We start from the raw sequence: 23780 nt of genomic DNA, 5'->3' as shown, positions 1-23780 counted from the left end.
GCAGCTCCGGACCGCTAAAAATGCGCGTGCTCTTTGTGAGCTCGTTCCCGGCTCGTAACCAGCGCGTTCTGCCGTCAAGGGCGATCATTGGTTAAATGTGGTCATGTGACTGATGCAAGCCAGATCCTTTTATTTAGCAAAACTGTGATTAATAGTTAAATATTATTGTTGAGGGGCACAGACAGGACTCCGCACGCACACACATAAAAAAAAAATTAAAAAATTTTTTTTTCTTAAAAGTTGCCTCAACAAAAGGGCACCTTGGGCACCCATCAGGAAAGGGGCGGGTGCTCAAGCCCCTCCAGCCCCCCCCTCTGCACGTGCCTGCCCTGATAAACACGAGGTCCCGTGTAACTTTATTTCATGTAATCACTGACATTACTGTACATCTCTGTAATGAATGTTTTTCTATATTTCTGTCGAAGGGCAGGAGGACGTTGTTTCCATGGCCACACATTTGGGGGGACACAGGCACGTGAACACATATGATCAGTGTTGGTCAAGTTACTTGAAAAATAATAATAATGATAATAATAATAATGGATTGCATTTATAGAGCGCTTTACAATGCCACTATTCATTCACTCTCACATTCACACACTGGTGGAGGCAGCTACAGCTGCAGCCACAGCTGCCCTGGGGCAGACTGACAGAGGCCAGGCTGCCATATCGCGCCATCGGCCCCTCTGGCCAAAAAGAGTAATCACGAAAAAAGTAATCAGTAACTAATCACTGACGCGTTACAACGCGTTACAAGTAACGCGTTACTGCCCATCTCTGCATATGATATTTCCGCTGTTGCAGGCTGACTTTGGTGGATCACCCAAATATCACCCAGCCCCTCTCAGCGCGTGCACGCTGCTATCAGCTATAATCAGCTGATGTGAAGAAATGAAACTTAAGAAAACACAGAGCGGAGGAGGCGCAGTTAGAGATCCGCGGCGCACTCACACCCAGGATGGGGGTTCAGGGTCTGACCACCTTCTTAGACAACCACCAGAAGATTTACCGGGACGTCCAGTTCGGCAGGAGCCGGCTGGTGATCGATGGATCCAACCTGTACCACTGGCTGTACTTTGAGTCAGGTGAGCAGCTCCGGTCTGAACTCCAGGAGTCTGTTCAGTTTGTGAGCTGCAGGTTTATGCGCACCCTCTTTACTGACGTCATTAAGGTCACTGATTCTGCTGATAAGAAGTATTAGTACTATTACTTAATACTGCTGTTAATACAAACGGACGACCACCGGACAAACGGAGGTGTGACCGGCAAAAAATGTGCGCGTGTGTATTATGGTGCGTGCGCGTGTGTTTGTGTTATAGAAGCAAGAATTCGTTTTAAAATTCTTGTTCTAACATACAGAGCATTAAACGGCCGCAGATTATTTATCCAAGCTTCTTCTAAAACACTCTGCGGCTCGTGTCTCCGCGCACAGACTCTGTCGGTTGTTCCTCGGAACCCGTCTGAAGACAACAGGGGGCGGAGCCTCCAAGTCTGTGGCACCACGGCTGTGGACCAGTTGATTCTGTGGATTCTTTTTAAAAGCAGTTAAAAACTTTTCTGTTCAAACAAGCCTTTTGTTGATCTACGTGTTTTATATTCTTCACATTTTTAATTTGCATTTAAACCTTTTACCTTGTGTATAATGTCTGTTGAGTGTACTGTTTATTATAATCTTTGTGTACAGCACTTTGTGACTGCCTGTCTGTGAAAAGCGCTTAATAAACTTTACTTACATAGTGCACGCGCGCACGTCTTCCCATGCGCGCACGTGTGATGAATGTTAAAACAGATAAGATTTTAAACGTGTCCGAGTCATTAAACCGCAGAATTATGAAACCTGACCGCTGCTGTTGAGCTCTGCAGATGTTGCTCTGGTGTGTGATCTGGATGTTTGGCTTTCAGCTGTTTTACACTAATGCGTTACTGTAATAAAGTAAGGGATTACTATTGCAAAAACGGTAATTAGATTACCGTTACTTTCCCGTAGGAACGCTGAGTTACTGCGTTACTAAAACCTGAGTTTTTTGCGAGAATGTCTCACGACAGTGACGTAAGCGAGTGCAACGTTCGTGACAACAGCTGTGTGCAGATCAACAATGGATCATATATCGAGTGCAGAGAGAGTATGAGCATGCAGCGTTTAAAGCGTGGAAGTACTGACCTTACTTTGAGTTTGATTCCATAAAAAGTGACAAAAACATTAGTGTCCGCTGTGCGTGGGAAGAAAACTTCTTTTTACAGCGAAAAAAAACCCTAAACTTCCAACAAGCACCGAGTAGCTACGACGTAATGGGAAACTCACAGAGAAACTCGCGGATTCTTCCACTGACCGCGGCACACCTGCACCAGGGTAAACCTCCGCCTACCCTACTCCTGCTTTACAGGTGAAAATAGAGCAACAGGACCGCTGAGTCTTTGACTTTATTTATTTTCTGCTGTGTTTTACTTGCATCTATTTGAAAGACTGAGTGTAAACACAAAAAATATTTTATTTTATGTGCTGGAATGTGCAGAAAATAGGTTTAAATGTTAAACTAATTTCTTCCAGTCAGAGAATGTTGCAGATAATTAAATGTTTGCTTGATGCATAAAGTTAAAAGATTAAAACTAACAAAACAAGTTTTAAAAAGAGACTTTTCCATTTGATTACATTTTGTATGATTATGTAGAAAAAGTAGAATTGGGCTGAAAGATCTATCGCTCTATCACCTCTTCAGGGTGTAAATCGTGTTTTTAAAAAGTAACTAAGTAACTAAGTAATTAATTACTTTTGAAAATAAGTAATCAGTAAAGTAACAGGATTACTTTACTGACTACGTTTTTGGGGAAGTAATCAGTAATTAGTTACTGATTACTTTTTTCAAGTAACTTGACCAACACTGCTCCTAACCAACCACAAAGTCACAGAGTTCAGAGTTTAGTGAGTTACTGACCCAGAATCAGCTGATGGTGCACTAAACTCAAACACCTTCAGACTGTAGACAGTCACGTTTGATTCAGTCAGATCTGAACCCACAGACTGAGCTCATCAGGGGAGATTACTAAGCTCAGAGATCATTTTCCCAACCTGAGGAGTCGCCCCCTGCTGGAGGCCTAAGTCCCTACAGCTTCACTGTTCAGAACCAGAATCTATAAAAACCACATTACATTTAAATATGTGTAGTATGGAAGCCTTTAAGGTGCTGAGGGAACATCACAGGATCAGTATCTGAAGTACTGGTTTGAGTTCATGCACACTTTCATCACTCAGATGTGCTGAACATTACGCATGTCCTGGATATGTAAAACTACTCTCCTCAGTATTCTTTGACCTTCCTGACATCTTCTCGAGCTTCCTGATGTCACAGCATGGTGACAGCATTTGTTTCAGACAGTTTCTGCTTGATGTCAGTTCAGCATGGTTTGTCGCCACGTGCAAAACTGACTCTTGGAGTCTCTTTGTTGTGTTTGTTTTGGCTGATTCTTCAGGTCTGGACCAGAATCACGGCGGGGAGTATGCTGCCTATGAAAGCCTGATTGAGAGGTTCATCACAGCCCTCAGAACCTGCGAGGTCGATCCTTACATGGTGCTGGACGGAGGCTCGGACCACACCAACAAGAAGCTCGAAACTGTGACAAAAAGGGCAGAGCAGCGGATCGAAAGAGCCCATCGAGCAGCAAAGGACGGGGGTAAGGAAGACATCCGGCCAATTATGACCAAGTGGGTGTTCAGACAGACGCTGACCCGGCTGAAGGTCCCGGTCGCCCAGTGCTTTGGCGAGGCCGACCGGGAGATAGCCGCCCTAGCTGATAAGTGGCAGTGCCCAGTGCTTTCCAACGACAGCGACTTCTACATCTTCAACCTCTCAGCAGGATTGTTGCCCATCTCTTACTTCCAGTGGCAGGATGTAAAGGGGAATGGCTCAAAGAGCTACATCCCTTGTAAGAGGTACTATACCTCCAGCTTCTGCATCTACTTCGAAATCCAGCCCCAGCTCCTGCCCACCTTCGCTGCCCTGGCTGGGAACGACTACGTGAAGCTGCCGAAGTTTATCTGGAGTCGGTTTGCCCCAGACGCCAGTAGGCCTCAGAGCCGCCTGGAGGGCCTGCTGTGCTGGATGAAGGACTTTGAGCAGCCAGAGGACACCTTGAAGGCAGCAGTGGAGCTGATGGGAGGAAAGAGCCAGAACAAGGAGAAGATGCTGCAGAGTTTGTCTGTGGGGATGGAGGAATACAAACTACCTCGCAGCTCGCTGGTGGAGTTCTTCGTCCGTGGGGTTGTTCCTCCGTTCCTAGATGAGGTAATGATTCTCATTCAAGGAAAAATGTCCTTTATTGAGGTCTGTCGTTCCACTGTGGAGACCAAATGTCTTCCAACCTGGAGTGCAGAAGGTCAGTTCTGTTTTCTCATAGAGGCAAAGTTGTGACAGCAGTCATTGGTTTTTGAAGTCTTGCTTTGAAGCCTCAAGAATGCATTTACACAGTGCAATAATGTTTAATTTAGTAAAAACCTAAAACGAGTTACTGATCACATAAACTCATCTAGAAAGTGTTTACAGAGGTAAAGACAGGAAGCCGCTTCCCCCTACAGCTATCGCCACCTGCTGGCTACTGACAAGAATGCAGACATGACGGAGCTCCTCACTGGCCTCACTTTTCAGACCTGGAAACTGTGTCCATCTTTCCTGATGTCTGTGGCTGTTCCCTGATGAAGAACAAGACTCTGTACCATCTGAGTCTTTGACCCTTTGAAGTCAAACACTGTTTTAAGAAGTTTTTAGGTTTATATGTTGAGGACCTAGATCACATGTGAACTCAGGGATGGTTCAAGTTGTGGACGGCTTTTCTCCCCGGACCCAAAGTCTAGAAAAAAGGACTTTGGGTGATTTCTTCTTCTCAGAGACAGAGGTCTCTGAGAAGAAGTATAACGTGCTGGAAGGGTTCAGTGCTGCAGATGCAGGTGGAAGAGTCTGGAAATGGGAGCAGAACTCAGGACCATGGCTACAAGTTCAAGACTGGAAACAGTCTAAATGTCCATCTGACCATCGTCAGGTCCAAGAAGTTAGTGTTACTGATGGAACTAAGGCAAGCTTCTGTAGGGATCGGGCAAACGAGCCTTCAGATTAGTTCGTGACGATCAGTACATATGTTTTCTGACATATCCTAAACTCAAACGCCATAAATATCAGAATGGTTTTTGTTCTACCAGCATCTGCTCTGATCTTGATGCTTTATAACCAGAGCTGTAAATTTACAGACAGCTACTTTCACCAATTGCTACGAAGATTTCAGATATGAGCAGCAGAAAGGATGTTCCTCTGAAGGGTGTCCAGGCTCAGAGACAGGATGAGCAGTTCAGGCACTCAGGAGGAAAATAGAGCTGCTGGTCCTTTACATCTAAAGGACGTCTGGTTAGGATGTGTCCTGCCTGCTGTGCCTGTGAGCTGGATGTGGATGTGCTGCAGAACATGGGTGGACTGGAGGATTCTCCTAGCTACTGGCAATTACACTAGAAAAAAAAACACTTAAAAAACATCAAAATGTCTTTTTTCCCACCAAAATGACAGTTTTACTCTCCTGAACAAAGGGTTAGGGAGTTGGGACATTTACACCTCAGAGGGTTTGTAAATGTAAATGTTACTTGAGGTAAATGTCTGGTAAAACCTTCGTGTCCTGGTCTCCAGGAGCTCATTGGTCGCATCCCAGATTGGATGCAGCTGTGTGTGATGCAGGCCCGGCTACCCGGGGACACCCTGGACGTACTGCTGCTGCACAGGCTGAGCCTCGGCACCCCCGTGGACCACAAAGACCTGCCCAGTGCTAACTTGACCTCCAGACCTCTCCGCCAGGTGATGTATGGGCTGCTGCTGGGCAAAGAGACGTCATATAAGGTGGAGGAGAGAGACAGGGAGGACCTCCAGCTGAAATTCATCCGAATCAAACCAACCTTCAGTCGAGTGGCTCAGCGGCTCCAGCTGAACTCACTGCATGAGGTGACAGTTTTAGTGGAAATGAACTGCGGTTTGTGTTTTTAATCCTCAGTGCAGCAAGCTAACTTTAATGTCTGTCACAATGTCGTTTCGACTCTTCGTCCGGCTGTCTCGTGGCCCCAGGCGCAGCTCTCTGAACGTCTGGAGGTCTTACTCGAGGCTCTCGGGGTGAAAGAGGAACTTCTGAACGAGCTGCCGCCTCAGCTGCGCCTCCTAGTGGCTGTGACCTGTTACTGGTGGAACAGAGCTCGGCCTCGTCCGGACCTGAAGCTGCTGAAGTCGTTGCTGCTGGGAATGAACCTCAAAGACACATCGCGACTCAGCGCAGGTAGGAAACACAACCAGAGGAGACGTTACCAAAGCCTGCAGTTCCTCTGGTGTCCAGCAGAGGCAGCAGTGAGTCAGTCCCCATAGAGTCCCATGTTAAAACTACAGCAGAAATAAACATGTTTACAGCCTGATACTGTTCTGTTCTCGGACATTCTCTGGACAGTGCTCACCTGTTTAAACTAGATTAAGGCTAAAGGTTTATTAGCAGCAGAGACGTGTGTGTGGACTGTATCATGGATATTATTACCTGTGAAATAATCTCCAGGCTCAGTTCAGTCCAGAAATAACAACCGTGTTAGTCTGTTTTACATTACACGACAAAGAAAGGTTCAAATCTACGATTCTGAAGATAAAATCAGCTTTTAAAACTTTGATTCTTCTGATCTTAGTTTTTATTATTATGTTTAGTTGAAGGTTTTTCTTCTTTCGGTGCTGCAGAAATCTTGTTGGTTTAAAAATGTTTCTAAATAAGTCCCTCTGTGTGTGTGTGTGTGCTTTGCAGTTGTCCAGGCTTGCTGTCATCAGAAGCCTGATGTGGGCGTGGCTCACTCCTTCAGCCAGTGGCAGGTGTGCATGAAGGACAGCATGCACCTGAACCAGCTGCTGGGCCTCCCTCTGCCTGAACCAGACGTCGCACGGTGAGGCGTTCTCTCAAAGCGCTTGTTCGCGAGGTCGTTTGTAGGCATGGGGCAGATCAGTGTGCCAAACGTGCATAGGCGTGTTTTTATTATGGCGTGCTGTAGAAACCGTTACATGACTTCTTCTATGTGACGTTTGTGTTTGCGGAGGCTTTAATCAGTACAGTTCTGTACAATCGCTCTGCAAGATCAGTGACTCGCAGCTGTTTCACAGTATAAATGTGCATATGCAGGCAGACTCACACAGCTGTGTGTTTGCATGGAAAAGCCTCAATTGGCTCCTGATCCATGGATGGATGGAGCCCCTCCCTCACAGTTTGATGAAAAAGTGGCAGCAAAGAGCGGGGACTGTGTTGTAGAGTTTCAGGAGGTTCTCACATGAGCTCAGAGCGCTCTGGACTCGCCTGCTTAAACCAACATGTTTGTCTGGAAGGAGAAAGAGAGCAGAGCTTAGTTAAAGGCTGGTTTGGACAAATGATCCAGCAGAGCGAACATTCTCCATCTTCTCTTTATGATCTCCAGGTTCTATCAGGGGACGCTGGTCCACCAGCTGGTCCACATGAGGAGGACAGGGAGCAGACTGAAGCGTGTCCTGAAGCCAGATCAGGCCAGTGTGCAGCAGTACCGCGACATGCTGTCAGCCATCCACCGGCTCCGGCCCCGGCCCCGCCAGGGCTCCGAGTTCTCAGAGAGCGAGCAGGCAGAGAGGCGGGCTCTGAACGACCACACCAACCTCAGGCTGTTCCAGCTGGACTACGACGAGGAGACAGAGGCTCGCAGCTTGGCCCGGGCACAGGAAGACCTGCGGCTGGATGATCGGCTGCTGCTGAGAACTCGGTACAAAACCAAGGAGAGAAGGAATCGCTGCAACAAAGTGGAACTGAGCCGGAAGGAGGAGGGCTGAGGCATGGACCTCCTCTGACGGACCGTCGCTGGAACCGCCGTCAGCATCCACTCTGTCTGGCTTCAGCCCACTTTTTTAAAAAAATTTTTTTTATAACTTTTTATTTATCATTTTACAGTATGGGAATACAAAACTTAAGGTCAGCATGGGAGACATTCACAGTTCCAGTAATAGCATCTACTTACATCATGGTAATATTCATTTATTCAGTGCAAAGGGGAGTACACAACCCATTTTTCCCAGAGCTTCTTAAATTTCTCGAGCTCGAGTCTAAGGACAAAGGTAAGCCTTTCCATTCCAAAAATTTCTTCCACTATCCCACGCCATTGGGCCGGAGTTGGAGGGTCTGCCTTTAGCCACCTACGGCTTCAGCCCACTTTCTCTCCTCTGTTGGCTCCTGTGCTCCAGACTCTTTATGGGACAAATATCTGCTAGTTTTTCCACAATCTGGGTCATTTCAGAGGATTTTACAGCCTTTTATTTGTGATTTTACAGGAAGCATGAATGTAAGTTTAATAAAAGGAACCTCATCAATAAAGATTTAAATGTTTCTGACCCCCAATCTTTTTTTCCTGTCCTGTCTGAAGGATAAGAAAAATGCCCAACAGATTTCTTTTACTGCTCCTGCTATACTGGTCCACTTGATTGTCATATTTATCCAGTCTTTATTATTATTATTATTATTATTATTATTATTATTATTATTATTATTATTAATTTTGATTTTATTTGGAGTTATTACAGGACCGGGCGATGGGAAACAGAAAGAAAGAGGGCAAGAGAGAGAGAGAAGACAGCAGGGAAACCATGGCAACAGCCAACCTCAGCATCAGCAACAGTCAATACTAAACATGAATGTTACTGAGCAGCACACAGGACTGATAACGCACGAGATGTTTGGAGACAGCAGCCAACCCAGACAGTGTGTGTCTGTTTACACCTGTGTGTGTGAGCGCTTGTGTTCATCAGGTTTCTCCATGTAAGTGTCTGATAGTGGGAGTGGGGAGCCATGGCCCCGCCCCCACAGGTCCTTAGGCAGGCATGGAGGAGATCCCCCCAGAGCCCGAGGAGGACCGACTCCCATCCAGGGCCGTCGTCTGTGGCTCTTCTGCGCAGCTGCTGTCTCTGCTGCTATTTTCGGGGACTTCTCATTTTAAGGACAAATTTGCGTCACACTTGGATCAATTCTTGCTTTTTCAGAACGTCTCACCGCGCTCTTCATTTCAGTTTGTTAGAACATCACATTTGTGACAAGTTACTAAACATGTGGACACCAGATGGCGCTCTGCGGTGATCACGGCATCGTAAGTGTTTGTTTGGACCCGTGCAGCTGCAGATCATAAATCAGCTTCTGAAAAACACATCTGGGTGTTTCAGCTTGTTGGAAGTGCGTCGGGCATTTTGCAGTATTTTGGTTGCAGACTGACGTAATATGACGAAGGTTTCAGGCATTTTATGAAACGCACGCGGCGCCCACAGGACATCAGAAGATCTGTCCGGTGGGTTGATTCTCAGGTTCGTGTTTGGCTCGGTGCTCTCGTACTGTCAAGTACTTGTAATCCTTTACAGTTTCTTCTGATTGCTTAAGCACATTTTTTGTAACTATTGGCTAATTTTGCAAAACTCTTCACACAAATAAGAAAACCTGTCACCCAATCATCAAAACATTGTAGTTCTCTTGCAAAAGCAAACACAGCCAGATTAACTCTCCACACCTTCATAAAAATGGTGTTTCCGTATCAAACAGTACACACAAGCCATCATCTACTAAGCACACAATGCGCCAACTGCACACTGATGGTATGAATAAAAACACATCTGGCTTTTGCTTTCTCTGTGCACAAGGTAGGCTATGTCAGTTTGAGCTCATACTTCTGTCATAGATCCATAAGCATAGAGGGATCCAAACTTCAAGTACTGGTGTTTATTCAAACACATCAAAACAACCACAAGTGTTTATTTCCAAGTATAGGATTATTTGCAATCGCCATAATGATTATATGGGTTACTTGGTCTGCAGTGAACATGCTTCCTCTGCCCCCAGCATCTGGTCATCTAGCAATTCTGTAAAGTAACAATTTCAGTATTTTTACATCAATGGTATTGGTGTGTTTCTCATTGGCATATGGCAGTGCTACAAATCTTTGTGCAAAGTGACTGTACTCACCGATTCTCATTTCAAGATGTCCTTATGGTGCTTGCTACAGTGTAGCGGCTCGAGTTAGGCTGGACCCGTTGGCCAGCTACCCTCAGGGTCATTCCACGGTTGATGACATGGTCAACTATTGTAGCTCTGATGTCATCAGCAATTCTATTTCTTACTCTTCCTACCCTTCCTCTCCCCCCTCCTCGTCTTCCTCTTGCTCCTCCTTGTCCTTGTCGTCCTCTTCATCCTACTTCTTCACCTCCACGTCCTCTTCCTCGGCCTCCTCTACTTCTCACTCTTTCTGCTCCCTCCATTGTACTCCGCACACACAGCTTACCTGTATTATAGTGCTTAGGCTGATTGCAAAGTGAACTAATTATCTAAAGAAGTTTTCACATGTGAAAGTGTGCCAGACAGTTGGCAGATTAGTGTTAATGATAGCCATACATGTGTATACTTTTGCTAGGAGTGTGTTGGAAATTTGGTAATTGAGTGTTGTGCAGTGAATTGTGCCTACAGTTTTGCAAAGTGTGTGTTACAAAATTGCAAACTGAGTGCAAAGCAGTTTTTGTGCTTTTAGTTTTGCAAACTCAGTGAGTGATTTTGCTATAAGTCTGAATAGTTTTAGAGATTGTGCTACAGGAATCACAGTTAGGGTTTAAGCATTCAGAAAAAACTGTAATAACAGCCATAACCTTAGGGAAAGATTTAGTATTCAAAAACACTTAAAGTCCATAAAGCAGACGCACTGATTCTGCAGAATCCTAAACAGACATTACCTGATTCATGAATCATCCCTTTAGTGTCACAGCTGGAAACAGCTGGATAGTTTTATATCTAATAAAATATAAAGAAATGAACATTTTCAAATCAGCGGTTTGCAGAACAAAGAACAAAAATTTCCACACGAATCCTAGAAAGTAGCAGAAAGGACATAAAAACTGTACTGCAGTGCATAAATGTACAGCACTCCTCGCCTCTGTGCACGTTGATCTGAGCGTGCTCAGCTGCAATAACTGATGATTTAATTTATTTTTTACCTGAAAACAAAGAAAAAAATCATTTTTATGAGGTTTTTATCAGACTTAAATTTGAAATGGAATAAAATAAATTGTGTCAAAATGTTTGAATTAAGTTTTAATTAAAAGTGGGGAAAAATCCACTTCATATTAATCAAGTATCAATCAAACCAGATGGGGACATTTTTGACCCCTGAGGACCACAGCTGTGATTATGTGCTGCCATTTAAAATTTATAAACGCTTCAAAAAAACCTTTCTCACTAAAGTTCAACATACAGCACTCTGTAGTTGGACAAATAGTAAAATTTATCTAAACAATTAAATATTTTATTGTGTCATTTTGTTTTCGCTCAAAATCAAAGTATGCTTTATGTAAACAAGGTCTGGTGGCCATAGAACAAATAATGTAGGGTAAATTTTGTGTTAATGTGTTGGTCTTAAGTTAAACTAAGGTGTAACACTGAATTGATTGACAATTTATACTTTATACTTTAAAAAACACTCGAAGTGGGGACATTTTTGACCCCTGAGGACCACAGGTGTATGGAAATCGGGAGGACATTATGAGGGTTAAAGAAGCTTCTTTATAGAGCCCGAGAAGTGAAAACACATGAAGGTAACTGCATGTAGTGGCTTCTCCTTCCTTAAGTAGTCGTTCTGAATACTGACTTGTAAATGAGGTGGTAGGAACAGACGTGCTTTTCCAGCATAAACCTCGTGTGCAGAGATGTGTTGTTCGAAATGAGCTCATGGAAGCTGCTATGATTTCATTACAATGTGTAAGTGTGTCTGAATAAACACAAAATAACCAAAGTTAAAGATGAATTTCACAGTAACATCACAGTGAATGATCCAGGCTGCGATTACTGTTTCACGCAAATCTGGCTGCGCTCTGCACAAGACAGACGTTAGAAAACAAAGAACTCAAGCAGCTTGTTTGTTGGCGGTGGTTCATCACCTCGAGGTGCTCCAGCTTCCTCCCACAGTCCAAACACATGCATGGAGTTTCATTTGGCCCCCAGCCCTCCTCCTCCCCCTGCAGTGGGGATGCCATAATCTGCAGTTTGTTCTGTTAAAGGAAGCTTTTTCCGTGCTCTCAGTCTGAAGTGTTTACAGCAGCTGTTCAACATCACACTGCTGGAATAAAAACTACTTCCTGTTGAGTTTCCTCTGCACGCAGAACGCTGTGTGCGCTCACGATTGTGATCCAGATGAACTGACGCGTGCTTCTTCATCATCAATGTGCTTTGCTACGGGATCCGTGGGTACCTCAGTACAGTGATGCATGGAGGCAACTTTACTGCAGCCACAGAAATCCTAAACTGGGAGAAAGAAAGCGACACCGCTGGATCACAGCAGCAAAACAGAAGGAAATAAGATGGATTTCATTTTTCATTCTATCGGACAGATTTGCTGCAAATATTTTTGATGCTGCAACCACGGGGTGACCTAATAATGCGCTGCAATAACAGTGCAGTAAAAACAACATTCAGCATGAATTACTGCCTCCAAGATCCAGTGCGAGCTCAGGCAAGTGTTCAACAGCGAGGCCGTTCAGATGGACGACAAGAGGCTGAAGGAGAACCTGCTGTTGCGATAACAAATGACTCTTCTGATAGAAATTGCTGAGCAAAAGCTTGGGAGGACTCAGCTGCAGATGTATCCAGTGGAGAGATGCATCAGAACAAACTGCCCATGACGGTAAAGTCTGTGACAGCTGACTGTAGCATGTGCAGGAGAGCACAAGCCATCCCAGCACACTGCAGCACGCAGGCATCGGTGTGACGCTCGCTGTGCGCACTGCTGAGAAACAGGCGCTGAGCTCCCCGTCAGTATGTGACTAATGGGTTACAGTGATGATGATGATGACATCACTGGTAACATTTTGTCCTGAAAGCAGAAAAAAGTAGAGACGTTAAGCAGAGGCCTCTCTGTCTCTCCTCTACATCCATCCATCCTCACAGGTGATTGGATGCTTTACCTGCTCTTCACAATCAATAGCAAAGCTAATAATGAGAGCGGGCACAGCTGATAGACAGAAACAGCCCGGTGAGAATCTATCCGATCTTCTCCACACATCCTCGCCCCTTCGTACAGTCCGCTCTTCTTCAGCTTCCCTTCTGTCAGTTCCACCTGCTCGCCTGACTACCATTGGACTCAGAGCCTTTAGTTGTTCTGCCTGAGACTTTGGATGCACTTCCAGTTGCTCTACGGACCACACACTGTCTCACCACTTTTAAATCACTACTCAAAACCCATCTGTTTAGAATTGCATACACCTGATCTGTCTTAGGCCATTTTTACCTGCTCAGTTTTTATATTTACTTTTATGACTGTTTATGTCTAAATTTTATCTACCATGTTTGCTATATATACATTTTTCTTGTGTTTTTTATGGTGTTGTTTACGTGTTACTGTAAGGTGACCTTGAGGGTCTGAAAGGCGCCTATAAATAAAAAGTATTATCATTATTATTATCATTATTATTATTATTATTATCATTACAAATCAGACAAAAACAGATGCAGCAGGATCACTAACAGACACATGTTGGCTACATGTTGATGCTAAATGACTAAAATCACACGTGCAACACTTTCTACATATTTGACAACAGAAGAAGAACACAAACAAAGTTGGAATGTATTTTTAATTATTTTAAATTTTTATTTTATGCCAAATTAGATATTTTGCATAATCAAGCACCAAATCACAAAGTCTCCTCCCTGTTTGTACTGTAAGGTCAAAACCCTACAGTACTACAGAGAACCCCAACAATCAAACGATCCCCCTCTGAGCAAGCACGAGGCGACTGTGGGGAAGAAAAACTCCCTTTTAACAGGAAGAAACTTCCAACGGAACCGGGCTCAGAAGGGACGGCCATCCGCTGCGACCGGTTGGGGGGGATGGAAATCAAAAAGGAGACGAGATGGCGTGAACTACAGTTGTTAGAATTTGGATTTGGTGCTAAAATTCTGCTTCAAGATGTTAAAAGAAGCAGGGCGGCGGGGAAAAGCCAGGATGGTCATTTCAATCATCTCTGGCTTTAGTGAACCACCTGAAGGGTTTTTGCAGAGTTTTTCCCAACGCTGAAAAAACCCTGGAAATTTTGGACTTTTTGGGAGGACCGGGGATGACTCCGAGGCGCATTTTTAGATGCTTTGTCAGAACCTCATCAAAAGACGCATCCTTTGCCATCGCAGCCTTTAACACAGTGTCTGGGGAGCCAAACTCCTTGATGAGGCATTTGGTCATTTTCTTGATGAACTTTTTCTTGTCCTTCATCAGACTTGTGACGGACTCTGTGCTGCTGAGTTCAGGCTGCATCAGATCTCTCAGACGCTTGAGGATCGCGTCAGGTTCTTTTGTAGTACATGCTGCACTGGCAAAAAAGTGTTGAGTTTCAGGTTTGGATTTTCTGATGACTCTCATCATGAGGAGAACGGCGAGGTCACTGGAAATTTTCTCAGCATCAGAAGATGACGCTGATACAGACCTCATCTCTGACATGTCAGAGGAATCCTTGGGTGAGCCTGAAACACTGGCAGAGCGTTTTTCTGGGGAAATGCTCCCAGACTTTGGTGTCTGATCAGTCACCTGATCAGGTGTCTGATCAGGTGAGTGATCAGGTACCAGAAAGCATTTTTCTGGGGTACTGCTCCCAGACTTTGGTGACTGATCAGGTGTCTGATCAGGTGACTGATCAGGTGACTGAAAAGGTACCACAAAGCATTTTTCTGGGGTACTGCTCCCAGACTTTGGTGACTGATCAGGTGACTGATCAGGTGTCTGATCAGGTGACTGATAAGGTACCCGAGAGCATTTTTCTGGGGTACTGCTCCCAGACTTTGGTGTTACAGGTGTCGGAACAGATTCTCTTCCACTTCCATCTGAATCTGTGCTGGTTTCCTTTGTTGGGATCTTCGTTCTTTTAATAATGTTCTGGATTTCTTCCACAGCCACAGAAATTTTGTCCTCAATCAGGTGATCTTCGTCTTCGTTCTCCACCCAGAGTAAAAGTTTTTGTACAAACTTTTCTACTGCGTCTTCTACGAGCACATAGAGGACTTCAGCAGAAAAGGGAGGCTTGGATCCATGTGCTGGTTGTGGAGTCCTGCAGATGACGGTGTCAGACAGGGATCTACCCATTACAGGTTCGGGGACTTGATACAGTCGATCCGTCATAAGTAGATCAAACATTTTTGCCGTTAACTCCACAGTGAAATCTCTGGTTGCTCCACCAGTTCTAAAGTTTTCCACTGTTTTGTGGATGCTGAAGAGTTTTTCTTCCTTTGTTAATTTCTCATACAACTGATTAACGTCTGATCTAATCGCGTCGAAGTCGACGGGAGAGGAGCGTATGTAACGGAGCAGTGTGTTTCGGCTGGAAACCGTACTGTTATCAGAGGGCACCGTGTCACCTTTGGGGTCCTTGCAAATGTTTTTCAGACAAACAAGAAATTTTCTGTTTGCCTTTATTACTTTTCTCAGGTCTTTTTTCGTTGTTTCAAATTGTTTTCTGGCAAACATGGAAAAGCGCTGTTTGCGTGCTTTGAGCCGGGAGTGAGAGGTGGATTGCAAACATCTGGAGAAGAAGTCTCTCAGCTTGTTGGTAATTAATCCTGCATTAAAGGCAGGACTCCTCTCACAGGGCTCTTCGCTGCTTACATCCATGTCGCCAATGATCTCATTTACGATGTCAGCTGCAACCACTTCTACTGGGGTTGCAGCCCGGAAACTTTGGCTTCCTGCGGCTCGTTTTGTTTCGTCCTTTTCTGTTAGAGTTTCTTCCTCATCTTCATCTGTCATCTCTCCATCTGAGCTCCTTGATGACAGAATCACAGAAATCTCTTTGATTGCTGATTGCACGGACATCTTTGAATCCGTACTTTCTGTACCGGAATCAGAGCCGCTCGACAGCTCACGCGCGTGCCTTTTAAGGCACGAGGCAGCGTGGCAAACCATGCGGTGCAGCTTTTTAATATCACTACATTTGCCGCTGACATAAACGGCGGGGTCTTGCGGGAGATCGGGGCTTTCTCTAACGAGTTTGACCGTTGAGCTGACCTTTTCGGAGATCTCTTCCTCAACCATCCGTGTCAGCTCGTCAGTGCTCTCAGGTCGCTGTTCCAGGACGTTAAGAGCGCCGGCGATGGCAGCTGAGATGGAGTCTCCGAGGGACGGGCTTATTTTCCCCGCACCTAAAGGCTCCGGATCTTCCTTCATCATGCGATCCTGAATAACAGGAAGGGCATTTTTGAGGATTCTGCTAGAGGCGGTCTGAATGATTTCACAAATCATATCAGCGAGCACCGCTCGGACGCCTGAGTCGCATGTGCCACTTTCTATCATGCTCCACTCAGCTCCAGAGAGCCTTTGGAAGCACCTGTTGAAAGGTGGCATAATCTGGTCTGGTGTGACCACGACTGTATTTTCGTTTTCGCTGCGTGTTGACATGGTTGTATCGCACATTAGATTTTCTGGGTTTGAGAGAACAGCTGGATAATTTCCTTGTTGGGAGAACGCCGACTGTTGAACATTTGCAAACAGGTGAGCAGTGATGTTTCTGTGTGAGCGCTCCTATTTAAAGCTTTCCCTGCCTGTGACGTGGCTGTGACGATCAAAGCAGAAGCTGATTCCTTTGATCTGCCAGTGACGCCACACAGAACGCACGAGCGCACGGATAGAAGCCGCGCCCTCACCATATCCCAGGATTCACTGCGAGTCAGCGGTTGAAGAAAAATGGCGGACGGCCGAAGTGAAGCGCAGAAATACCGTCTTCAAAGTGAGCGCGGCGCTTTTGTCCCACTGCAAATATACCGCGGAACAAATGTTAGCATAATGAAAAGTCTTAAAGTCGCATTTAGCGACCCTTCGGCTAAGTTACGTGACGTTAGTGAGGTCGCGTTTAACGCGCTCTTTCTCCGTTAGTTCGTTCAGGTTTCTGCCGAAGCTCCGTCTGTTTGTCGCCGTGAAGCCAAACGTACTTAAACGGTTCAGGAAACACCGAGCAGACGGTTGAGCAAATATGTGGCCCGCGAACTGCGGTGAGGACGCAGACTCAAGCATGCTGTGCTGCAGTTTGTCCTTAAAGAGCTCTCATCCTGTTTAAAGCGCTAACAATGAGACAGACAGTAGATGGAGAAGTCCTCCTGCTGTTTCCTGCTGTTGTTGTCAGGCTTATATCAAACAACCCGAGTCTGTCACCTTTGTTATAAAGACCAACACTCTGCAGGATCCTGTTTCTCTCTGATTCAAACACATAAAGTGTGTCTTTGTGACGATAAGAGGAAACGGTGTTTTCATCCTGCAAGTTCACACAGATTTGATAAACTTCTGCTGCTTTTGTTGCTGACTGCTGTGGTTGATTTCCTTCTGCAAGTGTCCAGAGTCAGAAGAGCCTGAGAAGGTGAGAGGAGACGGAGGCTCTCCACCCCTGATGAGACACCAGGACAGATCCAGGACAGTGTGAGGAGGAGGAGCCAGCAGCAGCTGAGAGATGCAGAGGAGAGCAGACAGCTCTCTGTAGTTGAGGGACTGCTAAAAACACTGAAAACACTTTTATATTTGCTTCCTGTATCTGCAGAAGCATCTCCAACACAACCTGTAACAGCTGCATACAGGAACCACTCACTGCTGTTCGTCCTGCAGGATCTGAGAGGGAACCAAGGAAAAATAAGGGAACCACAGACAACTTTGATAATGCTTTGATTTATCCAGAATATATGTAGTTCAAATGTTGTTTTCATCAGTGGGATTGTGCTGGTTTCAGTGGGGAAAGTGTGCAGCTCATTTAGACACAAAGTTGTCCCTTCATAAGATAAGATAAGATAACCTTTATTAGTCCCACACGTGGGAAATTTGTAAAGTGTGTCAGTATTTTCTAAAGATGTTTCTGTATCATCTCTCTGCTGTTAGAGCCTCCAAACATCAGCCTGCTTATGCTCTCACATCTGCAACATCTGAAGTAAATTATGCTGCACAGTTTTGTCATCAATAAGAGAAGATTTACTGCATCAGTTTGTCTTCATTTCATCTGAAACACACACGGATCAAATCTCTGACTTTATTTTTGGGATATTGCCCTTAAATGTAACTAAAGCTTTCACACAGGGCTCGTAAATGATATGAAATAGAAATAAATACCTTGAATTTTGACTGAAATGTCATATTTGATTCCACCACTGAGCTTTCTTTGTGCAGAATCAGAATGGGTTTTATTTCCAAATGTTGAGCAGCTTTACAACATTAGCAAATTGCTGCTTAGTGCAAAACATACTGTCAGACAACGCTGAAAGAAAGCAAAACTGAAAAGTGCTCAGTAGATATATACATGATAGCAGGTGGTGCTCAGTGCAAGCATGGAGTGATGCAGTGAACAGTGTAGGCTCACTGTGTTCTGTATCTAGTAAATATCAATGATGTCACTCCTGATACGTTTGTACCATCAAACTGAAATGAGACTAGTGTCAGCAGCTACACTAGCAAACTGTTTTACTAAGCTTAGCATCATTGTTGTCTACGGCGACTCAGCGCATGGCTGTAATGTTCTCTCACGCAGCTAAAACGACAGTTTTCACATAGAAAACAGTTTAACTCAGAACTGGGTGCTTTTGTGTTGAATCGTTTTCATGATGTCTGTTTGTCGGCTGCGCTCGCACAGGATGGAAATACAGGTTTAAAAAGACCTCGAGTCCTTTTTCATGTACTCGTGGTGGCTGCAACTACTCAAACCTTCAAAACACAAAACTAGAATGTTGCCAACTGGTTGTTAAAGAGAATAATCCAAAGCAGACTTCAGGTTTACCCTCATTTCTGATCTTCTCTTGATCTTACACATCATCAGATATGAGACCGAGTGCTCTGTCATGTGGATAGTCAAGTTTTCTGAGTCCTAACGAAGGAAATCTAAAGGTTTCCATCGAATGAAACTAAAGACTGAAAATAAATAGAGGAGCGCTCTCTCCTTCCTCGGCACCGCCGGCGTCGAGCAGAACAGACCCACGCTGACTCCCGGCAAAGGTGGACTTCTCCGTCACCACGGGCAACGAGCTGGCATCCGGCTGCCGTGGCAACACCGTTCACCGTGTGATCACTGCAACAGGTATGTCTTGTATCAACATGACCACCTGCAGCACATCCAATAATGATATTTAACCAAGTTTATTTTTTGCATTTCTTGGTATTTCTTTGTGAAGCACTTCGTGATCTTCGCATCGTGAGGCGCTACACAAACCACATTTTATTTACTTTCAGTGAAATTTAGTGGTGACTTTAAAATCAGTGCATTTTATTTGTCTGTGACTGAGCCTCCATCTTTGGGAGTGGTGCTGTGTGAGACTCTCAAAGCACGTTTTGCACTTTTAGAGGAGATGCACTAAAACTGTAACATCATTAAAAAGACGCTGAAGCCAAACAAACAAAGAACAAAATAAAAACTGTTTGTTCTCTATGATTGGAACTGACATGTGAAATGTGTCGGGTTGTGTCGTCATCATCACTGATTTGTTTGGAGGAGTCGAGCTTGAACGCTCTTTTCTCCCAATTCTAATAATGACAACATTATTCAAATAAGACTGAAGTGGTCGGGCAGAGAATCAGCGCTGTATCCATGCAAACACATGCACAGCAAGCAAACCTCGGCCTTGGATTCAAATGAAGACGCAAACATTTCCAAGTGCGTCCATCTTTGCTGATGATGCAGCAGACACGCTGACCTCCAGTCAGGAGGAGGAGCATGTTCTTCCTCTCACAGACACTGAAGCCTGAAACCGAACAAAGTAGATAAAATCAAAACAGATAAAATCAGTAGTTAAAATGTAAGTTTTGAAATTTAAGCTTAAAAGTGTGGATTTGGTGCTTTATTCAAATGCAGCTGAGAACAGGTGAGTCTTCAACCTGGATTTAAATAAACTGAGTGTTTCAGCTGATCTGAGGCTTTCTGGGAGTTTGTTCCAGATATAAGGAGCATAAAAGCTGAATGCAGCTTCTCCGTGTCTGGTTCTGACTCTGGGAACTGATAAAAGACCGGATCCAGATGACCTGAGGGATCTGGAAGGTTCATACTGGGTCAGGAGGTCATTGATGTATTTTGGTCCTAAACCATTCAGAGCTTTATAGGCCAGCATCAGAACTTTAAAGTCTATCCTCTGACGGACAGGCAGCCAGTGTAAGGACCTCAGAGCTGGACTGATGTGGTCCACTTTTTTGGTCTTAGTGAGGACTCGAGCAGCAGAGTTCTGAATGAGCTGTAGTTGTCTGACTGATTTTTTAGGTAGACCTGTAAAGATGCTGTTACAGTAATCAAGCCTACTAAAGATGAATGCATGGACTAGTTTTTCCAGGTCCTGTTGAGACATCAGATCTTTTATCCTTGATATATTCTTGAGGTGATAGTAAGCTGATTTTGTTATTGTCTTAATGTGTTTTTCTAAGTTTAGGTCTGCATCCATCACTACACCCAAATTTCTCGCCTGGTTTGTGGTTTTTAGATGTATAGATTGAAGTTCTCTGGTGACCTGTAATCGTTTTTCTTTGGCGCCAAAGACTATTACTTCAGTTTTGTTTTTGTTTAGCTGGAGAAAATTGTGGCACAACCAGTCATTGATTTCCTCAATGCATTTACCAAGAGCCTGTACAGGGCCTCGGTCTCCTGGTGACATTGTGATATATATTTGTGTGTCATCTGCATAGCTGTGATAGTTTATTTTGTTGTTGTTTATAATCTGTGCCAGTGGGAGCATGTAAATGTTAAACAGAAGGGGTCCCAAGATGGAACCTTGGGGAACTCCACATGTGATACTTGTCTGCTCAGATGTGAAGTTACCTATTGATACAAAGTATTTCCTGTTTTCTAAGTATGTTTTGAACCAGTTTAGTACAGTTCCTGAAAGACCTGTCCAGTTCTCCAGTCGTTTGAGTAATATGTTGTGGTCAACTGTATCAAATGCTGCACTGAGATCCAGTAAAACTAGGACTGACATTTTTCCACTGTCTGTATTCAGACATATGTCATTAAACACTTTGGTCAGAGCGGTTTCAGTGCTGTGGTTCTGTCTAAAACCTGACTGGAAGGCATCGTAGCAATTATTCTGTTTTAAGAAGTAACTGAGCTGTTGAGAAACTGCTTTTTCAATGGTCTTACTTAAAAATGGGAGATTTGAGATCGGCCTGTAGTTGTTCATTTGTGTCTTGTCAGGATTGTCCTTTTTCAGTATAGGTTTGATTACAACTTTTACTGAAATTAAATTACAATGTTTTAAATGAAATGAACGGGCACTTATTTAAATAATTCCAAATGTATCAAATTAATGACACATTTAATTCATTATTTAATGTCGTATTAAATTTATTCATTTTGTCACTCCTGGCCCTCCATACTCTCACTGCTGCTGTCCCATTCCTGCACATTACCGCCCTCTTCTGGCCACACTGGGTTATTACCTCTGCCACGTGCCGCTGATTTATCAAGATCTGTTTTCAAAAGCACCTGAAACAGACAAACCCGACTTTCAGGCGAAGTTTACTTTCATTTACACAAAAACGCTGAACACGGATTAATTTTTAAAATATGAACTTTATTAACAAAAATCAGCCCTCAGACTTTTCTCGTAATCAAAGCTTTTGTTTAAAAAACCGTCTTGATTAAACCCACATCACTAAAACTTCCCAGCGTCCAGAAAATCATTCGCTCCTGTTTGTGAGATAAATAAAATTTCACACCAGAACCCATCAGGTTATCAAAATAAATTAAAGATCGAAACATGATTTCCCCCGCTGATTGATCTGTGATTGGTGCTGTACCGTCACACCGCAGACGCTCCCACAGAGGACGCAAAATACAACGTCCACCTCGTGTAGAGAAGCGAGCCCAATAGTGGTCACCGCCGTCTAAACTAAAACAGAACAGGAAGAGGCCACGGAGACGCCCCGAAGTCCGATTTCATCCTAAATGACGGGGCAGGAAGAAGTGGCTCGGACCGCGGCGCAGAGAGAGAGGCTCTAGCTTAACGGCCGCGGCCGGTCGACACAGGTCCAGACCGCTAACCCCGCCCCTTGAGGCCAGGCGCCTCCTCCAGTGCCTGACCGGAGTCTCGTCCCTGTCTGAGGATCTCAGAAAAAAAGTCTTTGAGGTTCAAAGAAGTCAGTGCCATCAGGACAGAGATGCTCCATCACCTCCACCCTCCTCTTCATCCTCCACACACCAGAGTCCGTCAGCCTGGACAGCGAGGGGGGCGGGGTCATACTTCGTGGAAGAAGTCAGAGGGGGGGCTCTTCTCCACCCCTCTCCACCTCTCCACCTTCTTGATGACCTCAGATACGGCGCAGACGGAGGAGGTGAGGGACACGAGGAAGACGAGGTCTGCAGAAAGACAAAGAGAAGGAAACGGTCACACAGCTGTGCGCACATCTGTGTGCTGGGGGGGGGGGGGGGGGATGCAAAGTCCTCGAAAACTAGAAAAAAATATTCCAAGAACTCGAGCAAAAAGAAAAGAAAAAAAAAGCACAAAATGAGAAAATCATTTTTCATTTTGTGCTTTGTTCAAAAAGTAAAACAGAAACAGGGAGGAGCTCCTGCAGGAGGACGCGCGAGGACACGCGAGGACTTACCGAGGACGCTGAGACTCTCCGTCTGGAAGACGCTCTGCAGAGGAGGGAAGTAGATGACGAGCAGCTGCCCCATGATGGAGGCCAGGACGGCGAAACAGAACGTGCGGTTGCTGCACAGCCCCATCTCGTGGACCATCCGGGTCTGAGGAGCAGAGACGGGCACAGCTGAGGTCACATGCTCTTTAATGCGACGGTGAGGTCATGTCAGGTTAAACGTGCGCGCTCACCTGCGATCTGGAGCTCAGAGCGTTGAACATGTCGAAGAACACGAAGCAGGTGAAGGTCATGGTGGTGTCTCGAGGAGTGATCACGTTGTCCTGCAACTGCAAATAAAATGCAGAGAGCGAGTCAGCTGGAGACGTCACAGCGGCAGACAACGATGGTGATGCTGATCACGCGCCGAGGTCAGCGCCCGGTGACGTCAGCATCAGGAAACCTGAGGTCAGAAACGGCCACCCACCTCTCTCCAGAAGACGTAAAGCGTCCCGCAGACGATGATGAACGCCGACACGAGCACTTTGACGATCAGGCTGCGGGTGATGATGCTGTCTCCGACGTTGCGAGGAGGCTTCCTGATGATGTCGCGGTCCACAGGCTCCACCCCCAAACTAACAAGAGAACACACACACACAAACATTTCGATCGTGGCTCAAGAGTTGGGAGTTCGCCTTGTAACCGGAAGGTCGCCGGTTCGAGCCCCTGCTCTGTCTGTCCTGGTCGTTGTGTCCTTGGGCAACACGCTTCACCTGCCGCCTACTGGTGTTGGCCAGAGGGGCCGATGGTGCGATGTGGCAGCCTGGCCTCTGTCAGTCTGCCCCAGGGCAGCTGTGGCTGCAGCTGTAGCTGCCTCCACCAGTGTATGAATGTGAGAGTGAATGAATAGGGGAATATAAACGCAATCCATTATTATTATTATTAAACAGGATTTACCCCAACCCGGTTCAAAAGGAGGGGTCGGCACAGACGTGTGAAAAATATAATGCGTCTAATCACATCGAACATCTGGAATATTCACACTCTGCTTAATGAGCAGGTGTGCGTGCAGGTGTGCACACAGCAGGGGGCGCTGCAGACCACCGCCACAAACCAAACATGTCGTCAGCTTTCATTTCAGAGCTCGACCAGCTGCCTGAAGTATCACTGATAAATATTAGTCTCTTCT

The 23780-nt window shown here is 45.2% G+C and overlaps 2 protein-coding genes across 2 annotated transcripts in view; one reads left to right on the top strand and one right to left on the bottom strand.

Annotated features, from left to right (window-relative positions):
- Nucleotides 1–917: 917 nt before the first annotated feature.
- Nucleotides 918–8492, top strand: aste1a (asteroid structure-specific endonuclease 1a). Its single transcript, XM_085472503.1, has 6 exons — nt 918–1085; nt 3469–4280; nt 5664–5972; nt 6093–6297; nt 6802–6937; nt 7460–8492. The coding sequence occupies exons 1-6, from the start codon at nt 959–961 to the stop codon at nt 7839–7841; spliced, it is 1971 nt and encodes a 656-aa protein (XP_085328629.1). The 5' UTR covers nt 918–958; the 3' UTR covers nt 7842–8492.
- Nucleotides 8493–21564: 13072 nt separating this feature from the next.
- The window catches only part of atp2c1 (ATPase secretory pathway Ca2+ transporting 1), a 28825-nt gene continuing 26609 nt past the window's right edge, over nt 21565–23780 (bottom strand). The window contains exons 24-27 of the mRNA XM_085472502.1: nt 23079–23226; nt 22846–22941; nt 22619–22760; nt 21565–22370 (exon numbers count right to left, since the gene is read on the bottom strand). Of these exons, the coding sequence (XP_085328628.1) occupies nt 22249–22370; nt 22619–22760; nt 22846–22941; nt 23079–23226 (508 nt within the window). The 3' untranslated portion in view covers nt 21565–22248. The remainder of the gene's footprint in view (nt 22371–22618; nt 22761–22845; nt 22942–23078; nt 23227–23780) is intronic.

The sequence above is a fragment of the Copadichromis virginalis genome, linkage group LG11, assembly GCF_057382275.1.
Source record: "Copadichromis virginalis isolate Kocher_CV1m ecotype Utaka linkage group LG11, C_Virginalis_male_GT1.1, whole genome shotgun sequence".
Lineage (NCBI taxonomy): Eukaryota > Metazoa > Chordata > Actinopteri > Cichliformes > Cichlidae > Copadichromis > Copadichromis virginalis.
The sequence above is the reverse complement of the archived record's forward strand: the minus strand, read 5'-3'. Positions and strand labels throughout refer to the sequence as shown.

What these genes read in the sequence shown, in the direction of transcription:
- aste1a (XM_085472503.1), top strand. Translation starts at nt 959, where the DNA reads ATGGGGGTTCAGGGTCTGACCACCTTCTTAGACAACCACCAGAAGATT. An exon ending in TTCCTCCGTTCCTAGATGAG is followed by an intron (nt 4,281 to 5,663) that starts GTAATGATTCTC and finishes CCTGGTCTCCAG; the next exon opens with GAGCTCATTGGTCGCATCCC. An exon ending in AGCTGAACTCACTGCATGAG is followed by an intron (nt 5,973 to 6,092) that starts GTGACAGTTTTA and finishes TCGTGGCCCCAG; the next exon opens with GCGCAGCTCTCTGAACGTCT.